Source organism: Aquarana catesbeiana, linkage group LG03 (assembly GCF_042186555.1).
Source record: "Aquarana catesbeiana isolate 2022-GZ linkage group LG03, ASM4218655v1, whole genome shotgun sequence".
Classification (NCBI taxonomy): Eukaryota; Metazoa; Chordata; class Amphibia; order Anura; family Ranidae; genus Aquarana; species Aquarana catesbeiana.
Genome location: NC_133326.1, coordinates 677,788,548 through 677,807,341, shown reverse-complemented (window position 1 = coordinate 677,807,341; position 18,794 = coordinate 677,788,548). Strand labels below are relative to the sequence as shown.

The window sequence follows — 18,794 nt, the reverse complement described above, 5'->3', positions numbered from 1 at the left end:
AGACATACATACTATTTTAAATAGTTTTTTTTAATGTTCTAATACATTTTACATGCTATGGCAGAATTGGTCAGAGGGAGAGGGGGGGGTGAAAGAGAGAGAAGGGGTGAGAGAGGGGGGTGAGGGGGTAAGAGAGAGGGGGCGAGAGAGGGGGGTGAGGGGGTAAGAGAGAGGGGACGAGAGAGGGGGGTGAGAGAGAAGGGGAAAGATAGAGGGGGGTAAGGGGGTAAGAGAGGGGAGGGTGAAAGAGAGAGAAGGGGTGAGAGAGGGGGGTGAGGGGGTAAGAGAGAGGGGACGAGAGAGGGGGTGAGAGAGAAGGGGAAAGATAGAGGGGGATAAGGGGGTAAGAGAGAGGGGAGGGTGAGAGGGGGTGAGAGAGAGGGGAGGGTGACAGGGGGTAAGAGTAAGGGACTGGGGAGGGTAAGGGGGGTAAGAGAGAGGGGGGAGAGGGGGGGTAAGAGAGAAGGGAGGGTGAGAGGGGGTAAGAGAGAGAGGGGGATGATAGAGAGGGGAGAATGAGAGGGGGTAATAGGGAGAGGAGGCTGAGAGAGGTGGGAGGGTGAGAGGGGGAAAGAGAGAGGGGAGAACGAGGGGGGTAAGAGAGAGGGGAGGGTGAGATGGGGTAAAAGAGAGAGAGGGGAGGGTGATAGGGGGTAAAAGAGAGGGGGCGAAAGAGAGGGGGTGAGAGAGATGGGAGGGTGAGAGGGGGTAAGAGAGAGAGGGGGCAAGAGAGAGGGGAGGGTGAGAGAGGGTAAGAGAGATAGGGGGTTGATAGAGAGGGAAGGGTTAGAGGGGGTAAGGGACTGGGGAGGGTAAGGGGAGTAAGAGAGAGGGGAGGTTGAGGGAGGGTGAGAGGAGGTAAGAGAGAGAGAGGGTGAGAGAGAGGGGAGGGTGGGGGGGTAAGAGAGAGGGGAGGGTGTAGGGGGTGAGAGAGAGGGGAGGGTGAGGGGAGTAAGAGAGAGGGTAGGGTGAGGGGGGTAAGAGAGAGGGGTGGGTGAGGGGGGGTAAGAGAGAGGGGAGGGTGAGGGGGGTAAGAGAGAGGGGAGGGTGAGGGGGGTAAGAGAGAGGGGAGGGTGAGAAGGGGTAAGAGAGAGAGGGGGGTGTGAGGGGGGTAAGAGAGATATGGATTACTCTGGGTGTGTAGTGCGTGGCAGGGCACAGTGGGTTCCCCTTCCCTTGGGTCCCATTTGCCCCGCACACTTCTGTACACTTGATGATACACTGGATAGCGCTAGTGCATGGGGTGATTAGGGTGTGCCCAGGCACACCTGGCACCCTCCTTGTTCATGCCTATGGCTGTCATTTACCACTGTGTATAAACCCACATGTGTGACTCTATAGTCACATGGGCTGCTCAGATGTAATAGGGAGGAAATACTGAGGCAGAGTACTGTGATGTTTTCAGGAAGCTATGTACAGACTCTGCCAGCCTCTCCCACCAGCCACGATCTGCCTACATTGCACAGAGAAGCACAGAGACCCAGAGATGACACATCACTGAGTCTAAAATAAGGTATGTAATGAAGATGGAAAGGTTTTATTTAAACATTTAATTAGCGAGTTAATGAGGATGGAGGGAGGCGAAATATAAGCAGATTAAACTTCAGCTTTAATTTTTTTCTTATGATAGCTTGACAAATGACCAATGGTCTATTAGAGAGATATAGGGATTTATTAAACAACCAAACTTTTCTGTGCTTTTCTTGCATTTTATGCTGATGTTCGCTGGCTCTCATCTTCCCCAGTCTAGACTTGTAATGATTTCTGTACCATTTATGTATCAAGGAGGCTCGGAACATTCCGATCTGTACTCCCCGGGAGAGAGACCTTGGTAGATCTGTGCCAGCTTATGAGGGACATTCATCATAAACCAGTTCATGGTTCTGGCAGGAATATTATCATTAGTTACATATCAAAACGTACCAGCGTGAAGATCTGCGCTGTGAGCGAGTAAATGCAGAATGATGACAATACAGAAGCACTGATGATAATAATGATTATAACAACAACAATAAAAATAATAATTTCTATTATTATTTATTTTTATTATTATTATTATTATTATTATTATTATTATTATTATTATTATTATTATATCATATTATAAACAGATAAAAAGCCAAAAATTTGTGGACTTCTGCCCAGTGTTAATTTTGACGTCAAATTTAGTTTTAGTCATAGTCTTTTGACTGCCATTTTAGTTTTAGTCTTATCTTATAAAAAAAGGAAAAAAGGGGTTTGGGACTTTTTTTTTGTATACATTCTGGGGATGGAGGCACATTTCTTTAAATGTCCTCATATAAAGTCCCAATTAGTTAGTTTTCTCTTAGTCGTATCTTAGTCATTTGAATTGTTTTAGTTTTAGTCGTATTTTAGTTGACTAAAATCTCCAGTACCAGTGTTAATTTAATCGATAAAAATATTTTCGTTTTATTATTATTATCATACAGGATTTATATAGCGCCAACAGTTTGCGCAGCATATTACAATGTAGGGGGGGGGGCAGTACAATTACAATACAGTGCAATACAGAAGGGATGGGAGGGCCCTGCTCATGGCGCTTACAAACTAAAGCAGTGGTCTCCAAACTGCGGCCCGGGGGCCGAATGTGGCCCTTTGCTTGCCTTTATCCGGCCCTTGATCCACTATTCCTTCCACTGATACAAGGCACTATATCTCCCACTGACACCAACAATGGGGCACTATCCCATCCACTTACACCATCATTGGGGCACAATTCTTCGCACTGACACCAATGATGGGGATTATTCTTCATGGGGCACTACTAGTCCCACTAATACCAATGATAGGGCACTATTCCTCTCACTGATACCAAGGATGGGGTACTATTCCTGCCACTAATACCAATGATGGGACACCATTCCTCCCACTGACACTAACATGGAAATTATTCTTCCCACTAATACCAATGATGAGGCACTGTTTCTTCTACAGGCGGTATTATGTAATTGTTTTATGGAATTTTTTTACCACCTCTGATGACCAAGTCTGAGGAATTTTCTACTCTCAATGGTCACATTCCGGCCCTCCTAAAGTCTGAAGGACAGTAAACTGGCCCTTTGCCTAGAATGTTTGGAGACCCCTGATCTAAAGGAAGGGGGTAGATGGTAAAAAAGGTAATAGCTACGGGGGATGATCTGATGGAGGTGGCTCGGGTACGGTTCTTAGGTGGGATAGGCTTCCCTGAATAAATTAGTTTTCAGTGGATCGCCTACTCTACAAAATGAACACTGCCTCTGATCATCATACATATACGAGGTTGTTGTACATCTCATATGACCCCATGTGAGGTCAGGTACTGCGGTTGGATGAGAAGATCTTACTCACAATCAGCATTCTAATTAATCACAAAGGTGTTCTATCGGGTTTAGGTCAGGGCTCTGTATAGGTCACCCAAGTTTCTCCACACCAAACTCACCCATCCATGTCTTTATGGAGCTGGCTTTGTGAACAGGGGCACAGTCATGATGGGACAGAAAAGGGTCTTCTCCAAATGGGAAACATCTGAACTCAATTGTCTGGAGGTTGTCTCACATACATTTAGCCATGTTTAAAAAAATATGGAAAATTACTTTTTAAATAATTTTAAAGCTTATAGGAGATTTCAGTGATTGAGTTTACATCTACTTTAGGATTTCCTGAAGGGGAGAACTGAGACATTGGAGAAAAGGTTACAGTTTTTTATGAGTTATAGATTAAGAACAAGTTTTTAGTTCCTAACATTTGTTTTTGGTGCTGAAACTACAGGATATCAGACGTGAAAACAGAAATACCTTATGTCTGTCTACTACCAATAAAAATACTAGGGTTCCCCATTGGTGGATTCTATAGTTCTCCTGGGGTTATCCTTTAGGCTGGGTTCACTAGACTATAGACTGTAGACTATATGGGTGGCCCCTATTGCTTATACTTACCCTTCTGTCCAAACCTCACCACTTGATTTAGTCAATGGGCATGTCGAGAGAAAGACCCTTGTGAGTTGGAGCTTATAGAGGGGCTGAGAGTTCTCTCCCCCACTTCATGTGTTGGTTATGTATACTTATAGGCAGGTGCAACCTACTTTCTCCCCTGCAGGTGGCTCTATTCCACAGCAGCACTGCAGCTAGAGAGGAAGTCAGGAGGAACATGGTTCCTCTATAGTTTCCTGGGCCACTGGAGAAGTGATCAAATTGGATGCTGCAGCCTCGTGTGACTTGAGCTGCCATCTTGGGTCAGGCAGAGCCTATTTAAGGCCCTGGCTCCCAGGCTTGGAGGGCATTTTGCGAGCTGGAAGAGTAGGGACAGGTACTCTATCTGTTAGGGACAGTAGTAGCGTTAGGGAGGGGTTAGGAAGGGAAAGCGTGGGGTCGCATCTCTCTTGTACACCTTGCCGGCTGGGCACTACTGTTTTTGGTGTTCATGCATCATTTGTACATTACATGTCATGACACCTAATGTGGATTTTTTTTTTTGGCCAGTAGCTCCTTAGTGAAGGAAGGCAAGCCCTTAAAATACAGGTCAGCTATGTTCTGTCATTTTTTTAAGGGGTAAAAAAAAAAAGAAGAAAAAATTAGTAAAGGTCATAAAATTCAAACTAGTATAATACTGTATCAACCAAATACATAATACTAAACTCAGTTCTGTCAAAAATTATCTTCAAATATTTTTTCTTTTTTTCCTTCTAACAGGAATCTGGGGAAATCTGGATTACGTGTATCTTGTCTTGGACTGGGTAAGTGAGTCTTTAATCGGTCACTTCCTCCATCTCTGTTTCTTTCTTTTTCTCTTTATATATATATATAGTAATGTATATATATAGCATCTTATATGTTGCCTAGGCAAAAAAGTCTTGTGTCTACAGGAAGGCTGGCATCTCATACATCTAATTACACAGACATGCTACAAGAGAATGTTATAGGGATTTGGGATACACTACAGAGTCTACAAGGTCAGTAAACTGGGGACATGCTACGGGAGAAGGTTATAGAGATTTGGGATACACTATAGAGTCTACAAGGTCAGTAAACTGGGGACATGCTATGGGAGAAGGTTAGAGAGATTTGGGATACACTACAGAGTCTACAAGGTCAGTAAACTGGGGACATGCTACGGGAGAAGGTTAGAAAGATTTGGGATACGCTACAAAGTCTACAAGGTCAATAAACTGGGGACATGCTACGGGAGAAGGTTAGAGAGATTTGGGATACACTACAAAGTCTACAAGGTCAATAAACTGGGGACATGCTACGGGAGAAGGTTAGAAAGATTTGGGATACACTACAAAGTCTACAAGGTCAGTAAACTGGGGACATGCTACGGGAGAAGGTTAGAAAGATTTGGGATACACTACAAAGTCTACAAGGTCAATAAACTGGGGACATGCTACGGGAGAAGGTTAGAGAGATTTGGGATACACACACTACAGAGTCTACAAGGTCAGTAAACTGGGGACATGCTACGGGAGAAGGTTAGAGAGATTTGGGATACACTACAGAGTCTACAAGGTCAGTAAACTGGGGACATGCTACAGGGGATTATCAGAGATCGGTGCATTATATAAATGCTGGTCAAAGACCGGGGACATGCTACAGGAGATGGTCAGAGAATGAGGGCCTCCACAACAGAAGGGAACATCTTTTATCTATTTATCAATTTTTCTGCCAGTGTCCACCTTGTTTCGGCACAGAGTCAGAGACAGTTCAGACTATACAGAACATTAATCCTTCTACATGCTCCAAAAGGTGAACTTAGCCTTTCATTAATTTTTAATACTCAAAGCAAACTCACCCATCCATCCATGTCTCCATGCTTTATTTTGCTGAGAAACCAATGTGAAAAACATTTCTGACCGCAGCTACCTTTAGAAAGGGCAGATGATTCAGGTAGCATTTGCTTCCTGGAATCCATCTGCCCTTAGCTCAGGCATGCAGGCAGGAGGGTGCGCTTAGCTGAGAAAGTCCCTCCTCCATTCCTGAAGACTCCTGGGACGCATGACATCTTTTTCCAGACCTGGAAACCAAGAAATAACTGAAGAAATTTAAACAAAAAAAAGTTTAAAACAAAGAAATATGATATAGCTTTCTATCTGTTTACTAAGGCTAGCAACATAAGGATTCAAAATAGTCAATGTCGATTGAAGTGAGATCCATATGTGAATTTGAGTGAAGTTTCGCTCTAAGCTAATCCTATTCACAAAAATGTATTTAAACATGGTTGTACAACTTAATAGATATAGGGGTTCTTTGACATCCCTCAGGGGTTTCACATATAATATTTAGTTTATGTAACACACAGACAATTTTCAGAAACTGGGGTCACGCTACAGGTAATGATCAGAGACTGGGAACATATTACAGAAGATGGTTAGAGGCTTGTGGCATGCTGGAAGAGATGTTGAGAGATTAGGGACATACTACAGGAGATGGTCAGAGATTGTGAATATATTACAGGAGATGGCCAGAGGCTGGGGACATGGTACAGGTAACTGTCTGAGAATGGGGACATGCAATAAGAGATGGTCAGGGACTGAGGATATGCTATAGGAGATGGTCAGAGACTTGGGACATAATACAGGAGATGGTCAGAGGATGGGGACATGCTACAGGTAATTGTCAAAGAATGGGGACATGCTATAAGAGATGGTCAAAGACTGAGGACATGCTACAGGAGAAGGTCAGAGAGATTTGGGACATACTGCAGGATAAGGTCAGTAAATTGGGGACATACAGACAAAAAATAAACTCAGCGCTCGTTTGAGGAGAGACCCTGGACGTGTACACAGATCAAATAAATGTGATTAAAAGAGTCTCTCAATAGGAGGGACAAAGTCCATAGCAACAGTCTCTAAGATGAAGAGGGAGAAGAATCCATGTACCAGCACTAAGGGCAGCCAGTGTGAAGAGCTAGACGCAGTCTCTGCAATGCAACAAAGGAAAAGAAACACAGCGCCTCTAAGTGCAGTATTGGTAAACCATTTAATGATAAGTCAAAAGTGAAACTACTCACAAAGGGAGCATAAACACAAGCATGATAGTAATCCTTCGATGAAGGAGCAAGCATGCTCCGAACGCGAAGCCACCTCCTCTCACCCTGCACCCATAAGTGACATAAGCTCCGATCGCCCCTGTGTTCCCTGCTGTTCTCATAGGCTGTGAATGCTGGAATCCACCTGCACAAGCTGTCAGCTGCACTTCAGAGGCGCAGACGTTTGGGGGAAAACCACCCCCAGATTTTGCTGCAGGATTACTATCATGCTTGTGTTTATGCTCCCTTTGTGAGTAGTTTCACTTTTGACTTATCATTAAATGGTTTACCAATACTGCACTTAGAGGCGCTGTGTTTCTTTTTCTTAATTGGGGACATGCTACAGGAGATTATCAAAAACTGGAGGCATAATATAGGAGCTGGTCAAAGACTTGGGACAAGCTCCAGGAGATGGTCAGAGAATGAAGGGCCCCAGGACAGAAGGGAAAATCTTTTATCATTTTTCCTGCTAGTGACTACCTTGTCTCAGCACCGAATCGGAGAAAGTTTGGGAGAGACTGTACAGAACACTAGTCCACCCACCAGTTCTTATTGACACTCTACAGCTTCTTATAGATTGTGCCTAAAGGCTAGAAAGGGAGCCACTCCAGTACCCTCGCAAGGGCTTGCCTCTCCGTGGTTGCAGGTTGTGTCCCTAGTACCAGCCCCATGCCATGACTGAGGACCATAGAATAGTAGCCTTGCTACCCAGGGGTGCCTTGCTACCCTGGAGGCTCTGAGGAAGAAGGTATCCCTTCGAAACGCATCAGCCAGCAGTGGTCCTGATGTTCTCTCCTTCACCATCTGGAGACTGTCGATACCTAGACCGATTGCCATGACTAGGTGACTTATTTTAAGCAAATTTTTTTCACATGTTTGTGAGTAGATTTTTATCTGTTTTTATCAATAAATTTACTAAGGATAATGCACAAGGCCGGTGCGTCCTCTGTTCTTTACTCTTCTATTGACTGCTAGGATACCCCTATCCTGGAGGGAAGCAAGGCCTGAGAAATTATCCTTTGAACACTAGATCACCCGGACATCACACTTATGTGCAACAGTATTTGTTTGGTGCATCCTAACTACCTGAACCACCCCACCATCGGGGTCCCATCTCAAGCTAGTTTCTCCTCTTTCCTTCTTCCTACATCTTCACATTGCTGGGACATGCTGCTACAAGTGTGGTTTTAAACTGGGAAAATGCTGCTATAAGTGTGGTTTCAGACTGGGGATATGCTGCTCCAGGTGTGGTTATAGACTAAGGACATTGTGATACATGTGTGATTGTAGACTGGGGACACGCAACTACAAGTGGGGTTGAGGACATGCTGCTATAGGTATGACTGTAGAGTGGAGACATGCAGCGACATGTGTGGTTATAGACTGAGGACATGCTGCTATAGGTGTGAATGTAAACTGAGGACATGCTGCTATAGGTGTGAATGTAAACTGAGGACATGCTGCTATAGGTGTGAATGTAGACTGGGTATATGCTGCTACAAGTGTGAATGTAGACTGGATACATGCTGCTACAAGTGTGAATGTAGACTAGGAATATGCTGCTACAAATGTCGTTATAGACTGGGCACATGCTGCTACAAGTGTGGTTGTAGACTGGGGATATGCAACTACAAGTGTGAATATAGACTGGGGATATGCTACTGCAAGTGTGGTTAAATACTGGGTACATGCTGCTACAGGTGTGATTGTAGACTGCAGACATGCAACTACAAGTGGGAATGTAGACTGGGGACATGCTGCTACAAGTGTGAATGTAGATTGGGAATATGCTGCTACAGGTGTGGTTATAGACTGGGGACATGCTGCTACTAGTGTGATTGTAGACGGGGACATAGTGCTACAAGTGTAATTGTAGACTGGTACATACTGCTACAAATGTGATTGTAGACTGGGGACATGCAACTACAGGTGTAACTATGGACTGAGGACATTCTGCAGGTGTGGTCATAGATTGAGGACATGCTACAGGCATAGTTTTGGACTAAGGATATGTTACAGATGGGGTTATGTACAAAGGACAAACTATGGGTGTAGTTATAAATTAGAACATGCTGCTAGAAGTGTTAATATAGACTTAGGACTAGCTACACATACAATTAATGAGTGGACAGGAACGTATATGGATTAAGGACATGCTACTGGTGTAGTTGTAGATGGAGGACATGCTGCTGAAGGTGTAGTACCCTGTTTCCCTGAAAAAAAGACCTAGCGTGATTGTCAGTGATGGCTGCAATATAAGCCCTACCCACCAAATAAGCCCTAGTTAAAGTCCTTGTAGGTCTTATTTTCAGGGTAGGGCTTATTTTCGGGGAAACAGGGTAGGGCTTATTTGGGGGGTAGGGCTTATATTGCAGCCATCACCGACAATCACGCTAGGTCTTCTTTTCAGGGAAACAGGGTAACAGACTGGGGACACAATGCCATAGGTGTGGGTAAAGACTGGGGGCATACTACAAGCATGGTTATAGGCAGAGGACATGCTGCTACAGGTGTAGTTGTAGACTGAGAACTTCCTACAAGCATGATGATAGACTGAAGACATGTTACAGGTGTGGCTGTAGACTGAGAACATCCTACAGGCATGGTGATAGACTGAGGGCAAGTTACAGGTGTGGTTACAGTGCCCTGAAAAAAGTATTGATACCCCTTGAAATTTTCCACATTTTGTTATGTTAGAACCAAAAATTTAAATGTATTGTATTGGGATTTTATGTGATACACCAACACAAAGTGACACATAATTGTGAAGTGTTAGGAAAATGATAAATGGTTTTCAATTTTTTTTACAAATAATTATCTGAAAAGTGTGGCGTGCATTTCAGCCCCCTTTACTCTGATACCTCTAACTAAAATCTAGTGGAGCCAATTGCCTTCAGAATTCATCTAATTAGTAAATAGAGTCCACCTGTGTGTGATTTAATCTCAGTACAAAAACAGCTGTTCTGTAAAGTCCTCAGAGGGTTGTTAGAGAACCTTAGTGAACAAACAGCATCATGAAGGCCAAGGAACACACCAGACAGGTCAGAGATAAAATCATGGAGAAGTTTAAAGCAGGGTTAGGTTGTAAAAAATATCCCAAGTGTTGAACATCTCATGGAGCACTGTTCAATCCATTATCCGAAAATGGAAAGAGTATGGCACAACTGCAAACCTACCAAGACATGGTCGTCCACCTAAACTGACAGGCCGGGCAAGAAGAGCATTCATCAGAGAAGCAGCCAAGAGGCCCATGGTAACTCTGGAGGAGCTGCAGAGATCCACAGCTCAGGTAGGAGAATCTGTCCACAGGACAACATTTAGTCGTGCTCTCTACAAATTTGCCCTTTATGGAAGAGTGACAAGAAGAAAGCCATTGTTGAAAGAAAGCCATATGTCCCATTTTCAGTTTGCAAGAAGCCATGTGGAGGACACAGCAAACATGTGGAAGAAGGTGCTCTGTTCAGATGAAACAAAAATTGAATGTTTTACCTAAATGCAAAACACTATGTGTGGTGGAAAACTAACACTGCACATCACCCTGAACTCACCATCCCCACCGTGAAACATGGTGGTGACAGCATCATGTTGTGGGGAGGCTTTTCTTCAGCAGGGACAGGGAAGCTGGTCAGAGTTGATGTGAAGATGGAAGGATCCAAATACAGGGCAATCTTAGAAGAAAACCTGTCAGCGTCTACAAAAGACTTGAGACTGGGGTGGAGGTTCACCTTCCAGCAGGACAATTACCCTAAACATACAGCCAGAGCTACAATGGAATGGTTTAGATCAAAGCATATTCATATGTAATGCCCCGTACACACGGTCGGACTTTGTTCGGACATTCCGACAACAAAATCCTAGGATTTTTTCCGACGGATGTTGGCTCAAACTTGTCTTGCATACACACAGTCACACAATGTTGTCGGAAAATCCGATCGTTCTAAACGCGGTGACGTAAAACACGTACGTTGGGACTATAAACGGGGCAGTGGCCAATAGCTTTCATCTCTTTATTTATTCTGAGCATGCGTGGCACTTTGTCCGTCGGATTTGTGTACACACGATCGGAATTTCCGACAACGGATTTTGTTGTCGGAAAATTTTATCTCCTGCTCTCCAACTTTGTGTGTCGGAAAATCCGATGGAAAATGTCCGATGGAGCCCACACACGGTCGGAATTTCCGACAACACGCTCCGATCGGACATTTTCCATTGGAAAATCCGACCGTGTGTACGGGGCATAAGAATGGCCCAGTCAAAGTTCAGACCTAAATCCAATTGAGAATCTGTGGCAAGACTTGAAAATTTCTGTTCACAGACGCTCTCCATCCAATCTGACAGAGGTTGAGCTATTTTGCAAAGAAGAATGGGCAAAAATATCGCTCTCTAGATGTGCAAAGCTGGTAGGGACACCCCCAGAAAGACTTGCAGCTGTAATTGCAGTGAAAGGTGGTTGTACAAAGTATTGACTCAGGGGGGCTGAATACAAATGTACCCCACACTTTTCACATATTTATTTGTAAAAAATGTTGAAAACCATTTATCATTTTCCTTCCACTTCACAATTATGTGCCACTTTGTGTTGGTCTATCACATAAAATCCCAATAAAATAAATTAACAATTTTTGGTTGTAACATGACAAAATGTGGAAAATTTCAAGAGGTATGAATACTTTTTAAGGCACTGTATAAATTTAGACAAAGACTGTGAACCTGTTACAGGAGACTGCTAGAAATCACTTCCACTACAACCCTTGGGTTATGGGGACTATAGTTTCCCTTTAAGATCATAAATCCCCCGAACAGTAAGATTTACAAAACAGAAGGAAAAAAATGATAGCTTTCCATTTTAGATTTCTGTTTGTATCCAGTCGCAAAAATTTTTACTTCCCTTTCCAGGTGATAAATCCTTTTTGCTGTTACATATTTTAAATGAGTCTGTGCTGATGTAGGACGCTTGCTCCCTTTATAATGTGAAATAATATTTTTTTGATTTGTTTGCAACTCTATTGATGGAAGCGGTTCCATCTCCTCACCTCCCCAGAGCACAATAGATATTTTATTCCGAGAAGAAAAGGATGCCTACTATTCTTTATTCAGACATTATCCCGTGTCTGAAAGCAAGCGTATACTTTACGCTCCTCTGACGTCTCATTCGCTCGTTAGAGGAAAATAATAGTGTAGCTTCTAAGCCAATGCTATGCTGGGTTTATATATGGATCTATTAGGCAAACGAGGTAGCAGGGAGAGAACACGCTAAAAAAACCCTGAATAAGCAAAGTACAAGTTCACCTTAAAGTCAGACTCCAGCAAAATGCAAATTCCTTCTAGAAATTTTAAAGCCAAATTCCAGGCAGACATATAAAAGACACAAATTATTCCAGCCCTGTAATTAATACTTCATTAACCACTTAAGGACCGGAAGGATTAACCCCGTTAATGACCGGGCCATTTTTTGCAGTATGATTTAACTGAAAATTGCGCAGTCGTGCGACGCTGTACCCAAACAAAATTGACGTCCCTTTTTCCCCACAAATAGAGCTTTCTTTTGGTTATGTGATCACCCCTTGCGTTTTTATTTTTTGCGCTATAAACAAAAAAAAGAGCGACAATTTAAAAAAAAAAAAAAAAAAGCAATATTTTTTACTTATTGCTATAATAAATATCCCCAAAAATGTTTTTAAAAAATAAATTTCTTCATCAGTTTAGGCCAATATGTATTAAATAGGGTAGAAATTTTTGGTGAATACCGCTCTGTCAGCAAAATAAAAGACAGCTGCCAGCACAACAAATGACAATTGTAAATAACAAAAAATATATAAAAAAGTGCAGCCCTGCACTTTTTTATATCATTTTAGGCCAATATGTATTCTTCTACATATTTTTGGTAAAAAAAAAAAATCGCAATATTGATTGGTTTGCGTAAAACTGGGATCCTCAAACTACGGCCCTCCAGCTGTTGCAGAACTACACATCCCATGAGGCATTGTAAAACTCTGACATTCACAGACATGACTAGGCATGATGGGAATTGTAGTTCCTGAACACCTGGAGGGCCGCAGTTTGAAGACCCCTGGCGTAAAAGATATAGCATCTACAAAATAGGGGATAGATTTATAGCATTTTTATCATTACTTTTTTTTTAAACTAGTAATAGCGGTGACCTGTGATTTTTTTGCTGGACTGCGACAATATATATATCGGACACTTTTGACACATTTTTGGGACGAACAGTGCTATAAAAATGCACTGATTACTGTGTAAATGTCACTGGCAGGGAAAGGGTTAACACTAGGGGGCGATCAAGGGGTTAAATGTGTTACCTAGGGAGGTGTTTTTAATTGTGAGGGGATTTGACTCACTAGAGGAGGAGCCAGATCGCTGTTTCTACTTAGTAGGAACACACGATCTGTCCCTCCTCTCCTGACAGAATAGGGATTTGGGTGTTTACACACACCAAATTCCCGTTCTGGCTCTCGTGCCAGCGATCGCGGGTGGCTGGCGGCGATCGCACCCGACAGCCACGCGCCTGCTATGACTCTTAAAGGAGCCGATGCACAGGTGCGGCGTTTCACGGGAACGAGCCACTTTGCCGGAGTATATGTGCGTGAGCTGGTCGGCAAGTGGTTAAAGGTAAGGTTTTTAAATGCAACCGGTGTAAGCAAATGGAATGAAAGTGGTAAGTAAGGTAAGTATGACTTACTGGGGAAACGAGCATTTAAACAAACCTGTTGCTTAGCCCTGTATAGACCTTTGAGGACATTGATCCCTAGATGCCCAGGCCCAATTTATTATTATCAGCTTGTGTCAGTTAATCAGACAATTGCACTGTATCTAATTTGTATGTCTAGATGATTTTTATATTTATTTTAGGACAAAACTTTTAAGTGGTAAACTGATTTCATACATACTCTGCTCTGTGTTTGGTTCTATTTTTATTTTTTATTATTATTTCTTAAATTGTATCTGACAATTACAGTACTAAATTGATAGCGCTAAGGATTCCACTGGAGCCTGAAGGTGCAAGTTTTTTATTTGCAGGCTGAAAGTTGATTACGTTAAAGCAGATTCCATCCTGCATGTGATCACTGGGTCAAAGCTCACTTATTGATCACATGGCTTTGAACCATTCTGATTGGTTGCCAATTGTCAGTGGGGACAGCCAGGATTGAGAGACACAAGCCATGTAAAGTATTAGTTTATGGCTCTCAAGGGAGGGACATTTAAGGTAGAAGTTCAGTCAGATCCTGACTACAGTTAAACCCGCGGACCACCCCCTTTTGAAAGGAAAGATGTCTATACTTAATTTTTTTTTATTTTTTTAATCAAGTCAATTTTTCATTGATTTTATATGCAGACAATACAAACAAACATACATCCCATGTACCCATGTACATATTAAAATGCACATCGTATTTAAATAAAAAAAAAAAAAGTGAGGGGAAAACCCCCGCCTCTCATAACCATAACCCCACTCCCTAATTTCCTAACTAACTGCTCCCATCTTGTCATTCAGTCCAAGATATACAACCTCCTCTTCCATATTTTTTCTAATTTCCCTGGACAGCCTCTATGTAAGAAGATATATTTTTCTTTAACTAGGGTCTCCCTTATTTGTATTTTCCAATCCGCTATTGTTGGAGGATATGGTGACACCCATTTTTGTGCTATAAGCTTACGAGCCTGAAACAAACTCCTTATTATTGGTACAGTGAAGTCTCCCGGGATCCTGGATTCATCCAGGACACTCATATAACGTCCACCTGGCTCCATCGGGAGCTTTGTCCCAAAAAATCCATTAATAGTAGATACAACCTCATGCTGATAGCGGTGAAGTTTGGGGCATCTCCATAACATATGTATTAAATGAGCGGGACTCCCTTTACATCTTAGGCATTGAGCTGTGTCTCTACGCTTCCATTTAAATAGCTTCTCAGGTGTATAATAGGCCCTGTGTAAGATAAATAATTGAGTTTTGGTTTTGCGTAGGGGATAGAGAAACCATGGGTACTGCTGACAATGCCACTGCCCATTGTTTATCTGATATTGAACCAGGGGCGGACTGCCCGAGGGCCCTGGGCCACTAGGGGGGCCCCATCAGGGTTGCCAGCCTCAGTAAAACCAGGGACAGTAAGTAAAAAATCTGTGTTTTTTTACATCTGTCTCTGAAATGTCCCTTACCGACATCCTTTTGGTCTAAAAATCCTGAGATTATAGCTGCCCCACCTCTCCAGTACCTTCTCAGCCAATAGAAACATGTCTGTGTATACTGTGTGTGTGTGTATACTGTGTGTACATGTATGTGTATACTGTGTGTACATGTATGTGTATACTGTGTGTGTGTGTGTGTATACCGTGTGTACATGTATGTGTATACTGTGTGTGTGTATACTGTGTGGCCCTATAATCTTTGATTGCCTGGAGGCCCCATAATCTCCTATTGCCAGGGGGCCCCATGAGTTGTCAGTCCGCCCCTGTATTGAACCCAAATCACAAGTCCAGGGTATCCTTGCTGGTATATCCACTGATGCTTGGAACATATATAATATATCATATAATTGAGATATAAGACCATGTTTTGTATCCCTTTTATCCAGCAATGTCATAACCACGGATTTATTAAATTTTAATTCATGGGAGCGGCCCTGCGCTTTTATAGCATGCCTAAGCTGTAAATATTATAAAAATCTTTGATTTGGGATACTATATTTTTTGTTTAATTCTGTAAAGGTTTTCATCACATCTTCCTGAAATAATTGTACCATATTCCTCAGCCCTTTAAGCTTCCAAATATCAAACCCTTCCAATTTCATCAATTCTCCATAGCTACTATTATTCCATATTGTAGTAAATATCGTATAACCCTTAATATTTGTCATGTTTTTCATTTCCTGACATACTTTATCAAACAGTTTACCCGTTAGAAATCTTTTATCACATAGATGATTTCTTGTCTCCAGTAAGGATAATAATGGATATTCATCATATACCGATAGTAACAGGTAAAGAATCAGAGTCTGAGACTACTGTCCATACACCAGAATGCTGTAACTGTGAAGCTAGAAAATAATTTTCAGCATGGGGGATTGCCAACCCCCCAGCTTCTTTATTTAACCACTTCCCGCCCACCATATAGCAGAATGATGGTGGCAAAGTGGTTGTAATATCCTGACCGGACATCATATGACGTGATCAGGATAACAAAGGGGGGCGCACAGCGCGGCGATCGGAGGTGCTGTGTGTTAGTCTGATGCATCAAAGCTTCGATTGTGGTATGAAGCCTCTGACAGAGGCTTCTTACCATGTGATCATCGCGTGAACCAGGAAGTGCCTTGGTTTACGCTGACAGGGAGAGCCGATCGGCGGCTCTCCCTGTCAGGGGGGGGGGGGTCTGTGCTGATAATCAGCACATTGATTATCAGCAAAGCCCCCCCTCCCCCCCAAAGGGCCTGGTATAGATTGGGGGGAACCCACGCCGATTTATTTTTTTTTAATCTATATTGCCGGGATCTGGCAATACATTACAGCTGCAAGCAATTTTAAATTACATTTTTTTCCTTTAAAAATGTAATTTTGCACAGTAAAACACATGAGACAGATGCGCCACTTTACAGGCAGACTAAGGGGACCCCCCAGGCACGATATTTAAAGGAATATTTCATTTTTCTTGTTTCACTTTAAACATTATTAAAATCATTGCTCCTGAAAAAATGGCTGTTTTAAAAACTTTATTTTGCATTAATACATGTCCCCTGGGGCAGGACCCAGGTCCCCAAACACTTTTCGTGGCAATAACTTGCATATAAGCCTTTAAAATGAACAATAAGAAAACAAAAAAAAATGCACTTTTTGGTTTCTTGTCTATTGTGAAATTTTCACGGTTGAACTGCTGCTTTGTTCGGGGGGTTTCTCTCTATGGTAGGGCGGTGATTATTTCTGTTTGATTTGTCTACCTTTAAAATGAACACTTTTGATTTTTCACATTCGTGTCCCATAGACTTTAACGGTGTTCTCATGCTCGTACAAATTTTTTGCTGTTCGCATGTTCTGGTGCAAACCCAACCAGGGGGTGTTTGGCTCATCCCTAGCTTTCATGTCCAAAGGAACTAGATAGGGATGCCCTTTGTCCCCACTACTGTTTGCTATGGTTGTTGAGCCTTTGGCTCTCGCTATTAGACAATCAGCAGAAATAACTGGGTTTCGCCACGCAGGTAGAGAGGATAAAATAGCCCTATATGCAGATGACGCTCTTATTTTCCTGGGGGATACCTCAAAGTCATTAATGGAGCTTATGAGCCTCATTTCTGCATTTGGGCTATTTTCGGGCCTTCAGATTAATTGGGATAAGTCGATACAGTTACCATTAGATGAGCTAAAAATCCCTTTACCAGATCAAGCCTCTCAAATTCAAATTAAACATACAGTGAAATATTTAGGGATAGAGATATCTCGGAATGTAAAAGATTATATTAATTTGAATCTTAAACCATTATTAGCTACATTTAGGGATAAATGACGAAGCTGGTGTAAACTTCCACTGACAGTAATTGGCAGAGCCAACCTTATTGAAATAATTTTGACCCCGCAATTACTTTACATATTCCATAACTCTCCTGTATGGATTAAAAAATTTGTGCGAACATTGTTAAAGTCTATGGGACACCAATGTGAAAAATCAAAAGTGTTCATTTTAAAGGTTTATATGCAAGTGATTGCCATGAAAAGTGTTTGGGGACCTGGGTCCTGCCCCAGGGGACATGTATCAATGCAAAAAAAAGTTTTTAAAACAGCCGTTTTTTCAGGAGCAGTGATTTTAATAATGCTTAAAGTGAAACAATAAAAATGAAATATTTCTTTAAATATCGTGCCTGGGGGTCCCCTTAGTCTGCCTGTCATGTAGCGCATCTGTCTCATGTGTTTTACTGTACAGCAGCAAAATGACATTTCTTTTTTTTTTTTTTTTTTTAAATAATCTTTATTAACATTTCTTAGTTTACATACACCATTAAAAACATCCTCAATTTCACATAAGCAGAAACTCTGCGGGGGGAGGGGCCTTGTATCCCTCCACCAGTCCCCCCTCACTCCCACTAAATCTACAAAATTTATCCAGTAGATGATTTTATATGGTACAATAGGACGACAGGAATCTATTTACCCCCACTCCCTCCCACCCTCCCCTTGCCCTCATCCCACCCTAAGCCAAACCTTCCATTATTCCTGACACCCTATGTTTGCCAACCAGGGGTTCCACATCTTCTCAAATTTTTTAAGGTTCCCTCTTCTGATATATAGAGCTCTCTCTTTCCATATTACGTCATTTACTGTTTTAACCCACTCATCAACTGTCGGGGGGTGGACTGATTGCCATCTCTGCATGATAAGCTTCCGGGCCTGGTAAAGGCATCTCAGAACCACTATCTTGACTGTTGCCTCCTCTCGGCTCCATACCCTATATCCAAGTATGCAGAGCCTGACATCTGCCTCTAACGAAATTCCCCACTTGTCTCCAATGAAGCCCACTACCCCCAACCAGTACCGTACTAGTTTGGGGCACCTCCATACCATGTGGATCAGGTCACCCTCCTCCCCGCACCTAGGGCATTTGGCGTCAGGTCTTACGCCAAAGCAGAATAGTTTCTTTGGGGTGTAGTATGCTCTATATAGCAGCATTAGGTGGGAGAGTCTCTGTGCAGGTGAAACTGAAACCTCCTGACCCACCTCCAAGATTTCCCTCCATTGTGTGTCGGTTAGCTTTCCCATATCTTTCTCCC

At 42.6% G+C, this 18,794-nt stretch overlaps 1 protein-coding gene across 4 annotated transcripts in view; it reads left to right on the top strand.

Moving 5' to 3' along the window:
- Positions 1 to 18,794, top strand: part of KCNAB3 (potassium voltage-gated channel subfamily A regulatory beta subunit 3) — a 185,285-nt gene that overhangs the window by 102,958 nt on the left and 63,533 nt on the right. For all 4 annotated transcript variants that reach the window (XM_073622923.1, XM_073622924.1, XM_073622922.1 and 1 more), the window contains exon 2: positions 4,689 to 4,732. In XM_073622923.1, the coding sequence (XP_073479024.1) occupies positions 4,689 to 4,732 (44 nt within the window). The remainder of the gene's footprint in view (positions 1 to 4,688; positions 4,733 to 18,794) is intronic.